Source organism: Bos taurus, chromosome 6 (genome assembly GCF_002263795.3).
Source record: "Bos taurus isolate L1 Dominette 01449 registration number 42190680 breed Hereford chromosome 6, ARS-UCD2.0, whole genome shotgun sequence".
Lineage (NCBI taxonomy): Eukaryota > Metazoa > Chordata > Mammalia > Artiodactyla > Bovidae > Bos > Bos taurus.
In genome coordinates, this window is record NC_037333.1 from 87,454,466 (window position 1) to 87,467,197 (window position 12,732).

General features: G+C 39.8%; 1 protein-coding gene across 2 annotated transcripts in view; it reads right to left on the bottom strand.

Moving 5' to 3' along the window:
• The window catches only part of ADAMTS3 (ADAM metallopeptidase with thrombospondin type 1 motif 3), a 280,320-nt gene that overhangs the window by 28,636 nt on the left and 238,952 nt on the right, over window positions 1–12,732 (bottom strand). For both annotated transcript variants that reach the window (XM_024993300.2, NM_001192797.1), the window contains exons 6-13: window positions 11,321–11,404; window positions 8,933–9,089; window positions 7,960–8,065; window positions 7,421–7,564; window positions 6,658–6,790; window positions 4,597–4,710; window positions 2,406–2,551; window positions 1,035–1,210 (exon numbers count right to left, since the gene is read on the bottom strand). In XM_024993300.2, the coding sequence (XP_024849068.1) occupies window positions 1,035–1,210; window positions 2,406–2,551; window positions 4,597–4,710; window positions 6,658–6,790; window positions 7,421–7,564; window positions 7,960–8,065; window positions 8,933–9,089; window positions 11,321–11,404 (1,060 nt within the window). The remainder of the gene's footprint in view (window positions 1–1,034; window positions 1,211–2,405; window positions 2,552–4,596; window positions 4,711–6,657; window positions 6,791–7,420; window positions 7,565–7,959; window positions 8,066–8,932; window positions 9,090–11,320; window positions 11,405–12,732) is intronic.

The window sequence follows — 12,732 nt, forward strand, 5'->3', positions numbered from 1 at the left end:
TTCATTCAAAATCAATTTAGTTTTAGTGACACTTAGAGCACTGACGGAGGAGCCTGGTAGGCTGCAGTCCATGGGGTCGCTAGGAGTCGGACACGACTGAGTGACTTCACTTTCACTTTTCACTTTCATGCACTGGAGAAGGAAATGGCAACCCACTCCAGTGTTCTTGCCTGGAGAATCCCAGGGACACAGGAGCCTGGTAGGCTGCCGTCTATGGGATCACGCAGAGTCGGACACGACTGAAGCGACTTAACAGCAGCAGCAGCAGTAGCAGCAGAGCACTGAAAAGGTTTCTCTTTTGTTTGACCCAGTGGCCTAGTACAATTTTTGCTTCTTGTAGGATCTCATTAATTAAATCTAATTTATGTGACTCACTTTCCTCAAATTAATCAAAATAATGCATTGCAATTCTGAATTCTTCCACATGTGCATCTTTCCTTTAAAACAGATTTAAACTGAACTCAGCAGTGTATTCACACAAATAAGACATATGTCAAGAAGTTCCCATCTGAACAGATTTAACTGAAAATTCACAGCTAAGGAGTGAAACATGATAGGGAAATTTCCCAGTGTATTTCTTAATAACTAATGTACGGTACAAAAGTAAAGGGTTATGAAGTGCCTTTGTTATTCAATAATGCTCTTTGTCTTGTTCCTGACTTGATTGTAAAATAGCTGTACTTTCTCTAGTTGTTCAGAAAAGAAAAATCACAATATTCCAGAGGCATTTCCCAGCAGAGCGATTTCAGTTGCATGAGGAAACTCAGCATCTCTCCCAGGCATTGCTTTCCACTCGTCTTTTCAATAGTGATGGTGGCTGTACTGCCTGCCAGGAACTATTCCATAATTCTCACCTCTCTAGAGAAAGGAGTGTATTAGCCTTATTCTTGGAAACCCAGGAGGACTCACCCCTATAAGCACCAAGTTTTCTAAATTGCCAAGTGAGGATCGAAAGTCCAAGGGATTGTGTGTTGGCAAAGCTTAAGCTCTAAGTAACTGTCCACACAGCAGGAGAAGCGTGGGTGTCTACTCACAGTCAGGATGTTCATATGGCAACCAATGGTGTTTGGTATTCTGGTATTCAAAGTGGGAGTTACGCTGCTGGCACTGCTGGGCTCTGAAGTCCTCAAAGTGTTTTTGGCATTCTTCTGTATTACAAAGCTGGTACTCAAAATTAACGCCAGGACAATCCTGACCACCATTGATGGGCCTAAAGAAAAGACAACGTTGAGAAAGGCCTTTTGGCTCTGGTCCAGTGGCTGAAGCTTGCAGGCACAGTGCTGGAGGGCAGAAAGCCAGAGCTTCTGAGCTGCCAGCCGCGTGAATGGACTCATACTTCCTAATTTCAATCCCTTTTCCAAAGCACTGTCCTCTCCCTGCTAGGGTTTGCTGGAGGGAAGCCCCAAACTCAAATCAGTATATTTTAAAACAGTGTATTCCTTCAAATGATATGTTTTAAACGCACAAAAAAGTATATAAAGAATCAACAAACAGGCATGTGGTCTCAGGAAAATTATATATTTTTATCATGCATAAAACATGTATTTGCAACCCAAAGAAACATTAATCATGGCTCTATGCCTGTTTCTTAATACATCCAATGCAAACAATAATCCTATCTTCCTTAGAGAAAAATTGCAAGGATTAAATGAGTTACTGTGTTTAAAACACTTAAAAAAGAGTGTGGCATGTGGTGAGCCCTTGCTGTTCTTACTACTATAATTTTTATTGTTTTTGTTGCTTCTGTGAATACTGCCATCATCTCTTCCTGTGAAACAGATCCCTCAGTCTTTGTACAAAGATGTGCTCAGAGCCATCCTGCTGCCAGACAAAAAAAACGGGTCCCAAATGTTAAACCCTTCCCAAGGAAGACTGTCCTAATAACCCTGATAGTTCACTTTTTTTTTCCCTGCAGAAAATAAGATTTACTAAGCACACAACAGGGATTCCAAAAATGTTCTCTGGGAGGACAAATGGATAACTTTCCCCCCAACAGTTCGTTGGTCTTTCTTTTACCGTCTTTGTGGCTCGGCTCTGAAGTACTCCTCTCCTGACTCTGAAGTGAGGGAGCCTCTGTGGTTAGTGCTGCTTCTGCCAATAGGCCTGTGCTTCCCAGAGCAGGTCTCGCAGCCTCGGTGCCCAGTCCTAAGGACACAGTGATCTGCTTTCCCTGCTCAGTTCCAGAGCCTCCTACACAGCAATTTCTTTAACAATCTCTAACCTTAATCACGGACTACTCTTCACTAGATGGATTAGTGGGGATTTACCCAAAATAGACCCTTACACACTTAGTTTTCACGGTCTGTGTTTTACATGTACTTTGTGAAACTGAACATTAATGGCATAATATTGAGGCATTTTCTGGTCTGTCCCCAAGTGATGTGCATGACAGGAGTTACACTCACGTTGGATTATTGCACTGGCGTGTTCTGAACCGGACACCAGTTCCACATGTCCGGGAACAGGAGCCAAATTTGGTCCAGGATCCCCAGTTGCCATCTTGTTTTTGCTGATTAGCATTCTTCCACATGCAATGGCCTTTATAGCACCACTTAGGAAAATGACAAAAACAATTATGAAACTTTGTGCCCATGCTCAAATTGAAGTTGTTATACAAGGACCACCAAGCGAAAGACTTCCTTTCTCTTTTACTTCTTTTTCTGGTGAAAAAACACTTAAATCATCCCAAAGTAATTACAACAATATGGTGACCTATACATACTGGGTAATTTAGACTTGCATTTTAAGTATAAAATTAAAATAAAAAATAACATTAATTCAGACAAGTTTTTAAATGACCCATTTATCAGTGAGTATCAAACATCATAATCAATAAGGAGATCGGAGCACTTAATTTGCCCAGTCGGTGCTAGTCTACCCTTCATCCCTTGTTATCCGTATTATTGGAATTTTTTAAGGGCAATATCCTCCCCTTTAAATAATGACAGGAAATTATATGCCTTAACTTCAAAAACAATTAATATAATATATCTAAAACATATATAGCTTTCATAATGATTCTAAGAAATAGATAGGTCAGATATATTATAACATATATAGCTTTCATAATGATTCTAAGAAATAGATAGGTCAGATATATTATCTTTACCTTTCAGATGAGGAAGTTGGGGCCCGGAAAGGACCATGGATAGTGTAAGACCCTCTGACCAGGAGAACTAAGTGGGGAATACTAAAACACAGATACTGTAGAGACATAGAGCTTATAGTACCCAACACACAGCAGATGCTCGAAAAGCATTAGCTCTTTTCCTTTCTAACATTTTGATTCATGTTTTTATTCTACACACAATAAAAGTGCTTCTTAAAACTCAACTTTAGGAAATTTAAACATAACACAAATATATTTAGGGAAATTGGATGTCCAGATTTGGTTTAGAGGATATCTTTTGCATAAAGCGAAAACGAATCAACTTATTGTTACTTTTGTTTTTTCAGTCATTAAGCTATAATACCAAATTTTCCAAAAGCAACATGCTGTATGTTATGAGTTTAACATAATTCCTAACAGTTTAAACGTGGATAATGACAGATTTTATTATTACTATTATGTATGTAATTCTGATAGCAAGTACAGTTTATACACATTTGAAACGGAGCTTTAAAGGGCTTTAAAAGAACTAAAAACTATATAAATCTTCTTTGCCAGGTTTTGGTCCTATCTACAATATCTTATTTCCAAACTAGTCAAAGCCCTTCAACATGAGTTCTCAACATGCCTTTGTCTGGGGTTTCGTGATCTTTCCCCTCATGAGTAGTGAAGCTTGGCACTGGGCCAGTTTCTGAGCATTGAATCCTTACTACACAACTTGAGATTGAAAACTTCTGGGCATCTTTCCCCAAGGAGCAAGGCCAAATCGTCTAAGTTCACATGACTTTATTTCTGGACAACTTTCACAAGAAGTGTGATGCCAGCAAGTAAATCAAATCCCATTAGAGCCCAGACACTCTGCTGAGCAGCCGCTTCCTATTCTATCAGTCGGGGGCTGAACAGTGGTCCCAAAGATGCCAAGTCCTAATCCTTAAAATATGTAAATGCTACCTTATTTGGAAAACAGCCTTTGCTCATGTAATTACATAAGAATTTTTAGATGGGGAGATTACCCTGGATTATTCAGGTGAACCCTAAATGCCATCACATGTATCCTTATAAGAAAGGGGCAGAGGGAAAAAGACACGCAGAGGAGAAGGGGGCAGTGTGGGCACAAAGGCAGAGATGAGAGTGGCACAGCCACAAGTCAAGGAACCCAGCCAGCCAGAAGCTGGAAGAGCCAAGAACAGGTTGTCCACGAAAGCCTCTGCGGGGAGGGCCATTCTGCCCACACACTGATTTCAGCTCAGTGAAACCAATTTTGTTCTTCTGGCCTCCAGAACTGAGAGAATAATTGTTGTTTTAAACCACTCTCTGGTAATTTGTTAGTAATTGCTAGAGCACCTCTAGGAAACTAATACATTATGTTCGTGCATTATCACAGTGAAACTTCACATCCTATAATTTTCTTAAAGATGACGATACGTGCCATTTTAAAGATGATTCTTATGCAACATATCTCTACTGTATAAACAGATTATACTCACTTTCCCAGCAGCACATTCGGTTCCATCAAGTGGGGGCCCTTTTTTAGTCTTACAAAAGTAGGGATTATCAGGATGGCTACACCAAAGCTGTTTACATGGATCAAACGTTCGGAACTGAAAGAGAGAAAAACCAAACTCTCAGTGACGTAGAGATGGAATGACTTGTACTGATAATACCGGCTATACAGTTTCTTCATGTCATGTTTCTTGGATATTTTAATTTCAAGTTAATGGTCAAAGTTGTAGCGTGTTAAGAAAACAAACATGTCTAAGAATTCCAAGTAAAGAATACTTTTATTCTGCTCTTCTAAAAGAACACTGATGAACAATGATTTGTCTGGTTCTCCAGTTGACTTTTACTATTCTGCATGCCATTTCTATTTTATGGTTTTCAGATTTTTAAAGAGTGAGTAATTATTACAAACATTGTAAATATGAAAATGTCATAGCAGTTTTGCAGCTCTCAAGCCATCAAAATGGCTTATCTTTATCCCTGTATGTATGAACCAGTTAGACATAAAAAATAAAAATGCTCATCATGAGCTCACTAAATGCAGAAATTATCTGTCAAACTTTCCATGTAAGATACTGTATTCCAAGTGTAACAAAATGTCACAATACATTCATGTAGTTTATAAAGTACTTGTATATATTTGATCTTCATACCATGGCTGAGAAATATGGGTTATATAGTTATGGATACAAACCAAACAGTAATAGAGCCAGATCAGAATCTTAGTTTTCTCATCTTAAGAATGTGTTTTTATTTTCCTAAATCACTATATTATAATATCCAAGTGTATATTTAAGCACACATATTTGTATGTACTGTTTCCTCATCTACTCTCTTCATAACAGTACATTTCTTATCATTTTTAGATATAAAAAATAAACCTGTATATCAAATGCCAGTTTATCCATATATTCATTCCCTATGCCGTTACTTAGGCTTCCTAGGTGGCACAGTGGTAAAGAATCCACCCGCAATGCAGGAGATGGCAAGAGATGCGGGTTTGATCCCTGGGTAGGGAAGATCCCCTGGAGTAGGAAGCAGCAACTCACTCTAGTAGTCCGGACTGGAAAATTCCTCAGACAGAGGAGCTTGGCAGGTTACAGTCCATGAAGCCTCAAAGCAAAGACATGACTGAGCAGACACACACATACCATTAATTATCCACATACAGTCTTATCATCATAGCTTTCTTTCTTTTCTTTAGTGTTATTTATTTATGGCTGTGCTGGATCTTCATTGCTGCACTGGCTTTTCTCTAGTTGTGAGCACAGGCTTCTCATCACGGTGGCTGCTCTTGCTGTAGGGCGAGGGGTCTAAGGTGCACAGGCTTCAGTAGTTGTGGCTCCCCGGCTCTAGAGCAGAGGCTTAATAGATGTGACGCATGGGCTTAGTTGCTCCAAGGCATGTGGGGTTTTCCGGGACCAGGGATGGAATGCATGTCTCTTGCATTGGCAGACAGATTCTTTAGCACTGAGCCACCAGGGAAACTCCGTCATAGCTTTCTTTTAAAATTAGTACTCATTTTCTATCTGGGTTTTTTGTTCTAATTCCTATTACTTAATGCAGAAATTTTAATTTTTTACAATATGAAGCCAGAGCTTTAGAATTCTCAGGTTAAAACATTAACACAGGAAAACAGGAACTGACTGTATATCTTACAGGCAAACCAAATAGCATCTGCAAAGGCAGAATTTCAACAGCAGATCAACTTCTTTCAATGAAATACATTTTTTCTTGCTCTAACACGTAAAGCTTCCTCTAACATATAAAAAGCCCTATTTACCAGATGTGTGACTTAAGCAAGTTGCATAACCTCTGTAAGTCTTGGCTTGTTCATCTGTAAAATAAAAGTGTACCAACTTCCTTCTAGCCTGTCACAAGGATTAAATAAGACAGTATATTTAAAGCACTTAGCTATAGCATGTAGAGACATAGCAAACACAAATCATTGGTTCATATTCTTGCACCAGTGAATCTGTAAAGGTCACCAAACAGGAGCTACACAAATAGATTTTAAGATGCAAAAATCTAAATTGACTGTAACGTACCGCAGTGCACATTTTATAACCAACTCCAAAGTCAAAACGACACTGCTCATCCATAGAATAATTGATTCCAGGAAGTTCTGGGAGTTTGGGCCAGTCATGTTCAAATGGGTCATCAAGGAGACAGTCATAGGAACTGGAGGAAGGAAAATGGTGCATACAGCTAAATGTTCATTTTTTTTTTTATCATGTCTCAGTGAGAAAGTATTCTTAGGTTACATACTCTGGAATTTCATCAGATCATAAAGCAAGTTCATGAAAGCATATCTTTTAAGGATTTTGGTTTCAGCTCCATTTAGAAAAAGACCATTCATCTTTATTCTTCCCAGGAAAATAAGCCAAGCATACTCAAAAACACAGTAGAACTGTAACGACCTTGTTCATGTCCCTAGCTGAACCCCCATGGTGTGGCAAGGCAGATTCTGACATCCACCCTATGGGGTACAGGTGGTATACCCTATGCAGGCATTGTGTGACCACCCTCTCTTCATTCTCAAATCAACTTTTACCATTAGTCAAAGATCCCACAGAGAATTTACTGAAAGGAAATCACATTTAAAAATTCACTTCAAGGCTAGGCTTACAGCTTCAAATATTATAATCACATTATGGAATTACTGTGCCAAAAGCTAAGTCACAAGAAAATGTTTATCATGAACAAGAGTTTTCATTCACTGGGAGTTCAGTTATGATCAATGTCCTAAGAGACAGTTTCACGTCTGTATTTCTACTGTAACGTTCTCACGACACAAAGAAGGAGACATACTGTATGTATCTTTTCAGTTCTTGGCCGCTACACCGGGACCAGTGGTAACGATGAAACGCGGCTTGCACCAAGGGAGCCATAACACTTCCCATAGCCGTCTCATCACCGCACCTGTTGCCCTGTCCATCGTGTTCCATCCCCAACCTAGAACACAGAGCAAGACCTCACTGGTAAGAATCAACATACGGACCACGGCTTTGGCATAATTTCTGTTTTGAAATGTACAGGGAAATAGGTATTTTTTTAAGCTAACAAGGCTTTTGTGGAGGAGTCACAGACACTGTGAAACGGGAAGCAATCTGGCAGAAATGCCTTTCTTGTTCTTTAGCTATGAAAAGCCCACGAGTGTCTCTGCAAGCCAGTCACTCATTTGGTTTCAGTGCATGACCTCTTCACTCTTTTCAGCTCCTCAAACTTGGCAAGAGGGTGAGAGTTGCACGCTGGCATGTGCTCTGCCCAAAGTATGAACAATACTGAGAGAGGCAGAAAGAAAAGACCTTGTTTTTTCCCCCACTCTATAGCTGTCAACAGTGACTTACACATGGCCAGTTTCATGTGCTACTACAAAGGCAGATGAAAAACCATCCTCGTGATTCAGGGTACAGCTTCTCACTGGGTGACACATGCCTGTGACTGGAGCATATCCTGTAGAGAATAACAATTACTTTTATTTTCATTTTATGAGAAAACCCATTAAGAATTACTACTGGACCTTTGCCGAGGGAAAAAGAAAAAAGCTTTTCAGGAAACAGAGGCAGTATTATTTCGCTGCTAGCATCATGCCACATTCTCTTGGGAAAGCCACAGGTAACGGGCTCTGAAAGGATTCACTGGGTCTGCAATTTTCTCCTCTCCTAGGGGAAGGAACTGCCTGGGGTTACCATTCTGCTCTGCCCACCAACTAAGCCCTACCTTTCTGCTGTGGTGAATGTTCCTTCAAATCATGGTACTGATGAAGGGAGCCAGAGATTCCATCCACGTTGAAAAGAAAGTGGTCAGTCTAACTTTTTTTTTTTTTTTTGAAGTCTACATCAGAGTTTATTAGATAGATAGATGTAAGCTGACTTGGGGAGAAAGTTCTTTGGCAACAGACGTTTCCCATAGCACCTCCTTTCCCCTTCCAAGTACTCAGTGGAAATTGCACTGCATTTTATAGCAGCCCCTCTGTACCCCAAATGTACACCTATTATTGTAAAGGAGAGCATAATATGTCATGGCATTTAGGTGGCATTTAACATTGTGAATTCCACAGAAGTCACTGGAAGCAACAGAAAGCAAATGCACGCGTGGCTGAGGCAAAGATGAAAATGATGGTGGAGATGTGAACATGTGAACAGACTCCCTGATTCAGGATTGGTCTTTTTTTTTTAAGTTTTAAAAAACTTTTATATTACGTTGTAGAATAGTTGATATATACTGCTGTGTTAGTTTCAAATGTACAGCAAAGTGATTCACTTATACTCTTGAAAAGTCATGCCCTTAAGTTTTTCTGCTACATAGTAATGGAAATACCTTGCATTCCAGCAGGTCCAAAGTCTTGCCTGGTTAAGAAAATTGCGTGATCATGGTGTTCAGAGTGATTGGGATCAGACTTTTGTTGTTGGCAAGCCCAGCGACACACATTTTCCAGGCTCCTGGATGGATTTCCCCTTTCTATGAGGCTGATGGACTAGGAGAAAACAATATGTTAAAGACATACATAATATTAATATTTTCCCAAAGGCTTCATTGAATAACTTTCTCTGAAATTAACATTTGAGATTACAGTAATTAAATAATGTACAATAATACTATTGGGGGCTTGTTTAGATAACTAATCTCATTTGGAAATTCTAAATGCACTTAAGGGATACCTTTATGACGATCAACATTATCTGTGTGAAAGGTGGCTGACACCATTAACTGAAATATGTGATGATGAATTATTTTGCTACTGTGAAGCAACTCAGTATTAATCAACTGCGTAAAAAATCTCAATAAATATTAAGAACAGTAACAGAAGATAGATGGAAATATTTGGAACTTTTTCTCTAGAAATGTTAAAGCCAAAGATCTTCAGTTTCTTTTTTTTTGCTTCAAAATTAATCAAAGCTGGTTTATATAATTTGAGGAGCAAATTATATAAACTTCACACTGAAAAAAATAACTACTCTTTATTTTAACCTCACAGCAATGAAGAGAGGGGGCACTCATATCCTGCTGTTCCAAGAAATGGAGTGACATTCTTGGGAACCCTGTGCATGTGTGCTCAGCCATGTCCAACTTTTTGCGACCCTATGGACTGTAGCCCAGCAGGCTCCTCTGTCCATGAGATTCTCCAGACAAGAATACTGGAGTGGATTGCCATTTCCTTCTCTAGGGCATCTTCCTGACCTAGGGTTAAGCCCATGTCTCCTGCATCTCCTGCATTGCAGGTGGATTCTTTACCACTTAAGCCATTGGGGAATGCAGTTACTATCACATTATCATCAGGAGATAAAAGTTCAGAGCAAAAAGCCCCATCCTTGAAGAACCCAGGAGCCACACTTCCCTGAGTAGTTCTGATGGAACGAGAAACTGAATTTGGAACCTCAAATTAGTTCTTACTTGGCTGACTGGCTGAGAGTTTTGTTACATTTCAGCAGATGGTTTTATCAGTGTTTACATTCTTAATAAAAAAGTTTGGTTTGTTTTATGTTGATCACATACTTCTCCAAAGAAATGATTTACCAACCAACTGAAGGCTTTTGACATCTCCAGCTGGAGTTGACTTGCCTTGAGTGCTAGAGACACTGTCTTCATTAGGTCAGGTTTGGGGGGGAAACTAAAGATCAATGATGCCCTTTTACCAGAAATGGTAAGTTTTCATATATAAAAAATGCAAACACATGGACTTTCCCCCCTGTTCTTGCTAAATGCATATTTCATTAGTATTCCATAATCAGGAGGATTAACTGTGGGAGGGGGACATTTAATTTTAAACATTAAGAAAACTGCCAAGTTAGTCACTTCCCCTATGTTTTCTCCTCAAAGGGAGAGACTATTTCATCCACTCCATGATTTCCAAGGACAGGGAGCCAACTCGTGCCATTTTAAAGCCAGCTAAAGTTACACTACATAAAAATGCCTATTGTCTGTACTGACCCAACACTTTGTTTTCAAGATTATAAGATTAATGCCCTTTAAAAAAAATTCACTGTATGCTTCGCTTTTATTAATTGGAAAGATATGAAACATTCCTTTTAAGAAATTATGAGAGAGTAAGGATCTCTGTTATTTTGTTAATCCGCCTGTAATGTAGGACACCTGGCTTCAATACTTGGCTTGGGAAGATCCCCTGGAGAAGGGAACGGCTACTAACTCCACTTTTCTGGCCTGGAGAATTCCATGGACTGTATAGTCCATGGGGTCACAAAGAGTTGGACACGACTGAGTGACTTTCACAGCCTGACACACACACAGATATAGTTGAAGCACCTAGAAAGCATCTGACACAGAGCAGGCACTCAACATACATGTTTTGGATTAAAAAGTCAATTATAAATTTAATGCTGGTGGTGGTTGTTCAGTTGAAAAGTTGTGTCTGACTCTTTGTGACCCCAACAAACTGAAGTACACCAGGCTTCCCTGTCCTTCACTATTAAGGGAATCCTCTTTTTTTCATTATATTGTCATACCTAAAATCAGGATAATTATCTCCAACTCCATTAGACAGAGGTAAACACATCAAATGACACCAGCACAAAAATGATTCATTATCTACTCTAAGTTAGAGATCTCCATTCATTGGGGCAGTTTTCTCTTCTCAATTCAGAGCAACTGGGGTCTACGTGAGACATATCTACTATAGCTTCAGTAGACTAATCTGTTTGCTAACCCACTCTTTGATGTTCACAGTTCACATATAGGAAGACATTTTACCTTTGCATAACCCAGCATTATCATGCGCACCAGGACTACATTTATATGCACTCCCAGGGACTCATCATGGTAAATTTCATTCACCTAGAAACAAAGGAGATAATTACTACAAGAAAGGCCACACAAAGAACTTTAGGAGATGGACACTTAAGGAAATGGCCATGTAATCCCAAATACAGGAGTCAAGTCACTTTTTTTTTTTTTAGTTTAGTTTAAACTGATATCTGAAATGAAGTCATTTACTTTTAACTTTGGAATGATTCCTGGCTATGTGAATTACTGATACTGTAAACCCTGTAGTATCACGAATATAGAAACTAGGTTGTAAAGGGCTTCATTGAACTATTGAAGTGTTAAGAATCCATGTGTACTATGATCCACAGATAAAATTCATCAAAAGCAATCACAGTTAAGAATCTGCCTTCCAATGTAGTAGACACGGGTTTGATCCCTGTTCAGGAAGATCTGCTAGAGAAGGGATAGGCTACCCACTCCAATATTCTTGGGCTTCCCTTGTGGTTCAGCTGGTAAAGAATCCACCTAATGTGGGAGACCTGGGTTCAATCTCTGGGTTGGGAAGATCCACTGGAGAAAGGAAAGGCTACCCACTCCAGTATTGTGGCCTGGAGAATTCCAAAGACTGTATAGTCCATGCGGTCGCAGAGTTGGACGCGACTGAGCGGCTTTCACTTCACTTCGGGAAGATCCCACATGCCGTGGGACAACTAAGCCCGTGAGCCTTGACTACTGAAACCCAAGTGCTCTAGGGCCCATGCTTCAAAACAAGAGAAGCCACTGCAATGAGAAGCCTGTGCAGCACAACTAGAGAATAGCTTCTGCTCGCCGCAACTAAAGAAAGCCCGCCTGCAGCAATGAAAACCCAGGACAGCCAAAAAACAAACAAACAAAAGCTATAGCAAGACCACGATTCAGGTGAAGCATCTGCCAGCATGAGGGATGGCAACCATATGAAGAAAAAGAGCAAGCATGTCCTTCAGGGCGCCTCTGTCACCACCAGGGCTGCTACCTCTTGTTAGGGAAGCTGGTGTGCAGGGTCTGTGGTGGTACCTGTGGGCCAGTAACTGGTGGTCCTCCCAATGCCTCCTCCACCCCAAGAATGGGGCATCTGAGGCAATGATTATTTAGATGTCCTACAGTAAAGAAATCCTTCCACATTTGGATTACTAAGATGACTGTTCAAGTACATATAATATCAGTCCTGGGTAAACCTCAGAGGGGCAAAGTTGAGTCATTGCTCTTGATTTAATTTTAAATGTTAAATTAAAATTTCTACAGGTAATCTGGCATACTTTAAAACCATAGATATTAGAACTTACACAACCTCAGAGGTCATAGTCCAACAGATTTTTATAGATGAGGAAGATGAAGACCATAGAGATTAATTAACATGC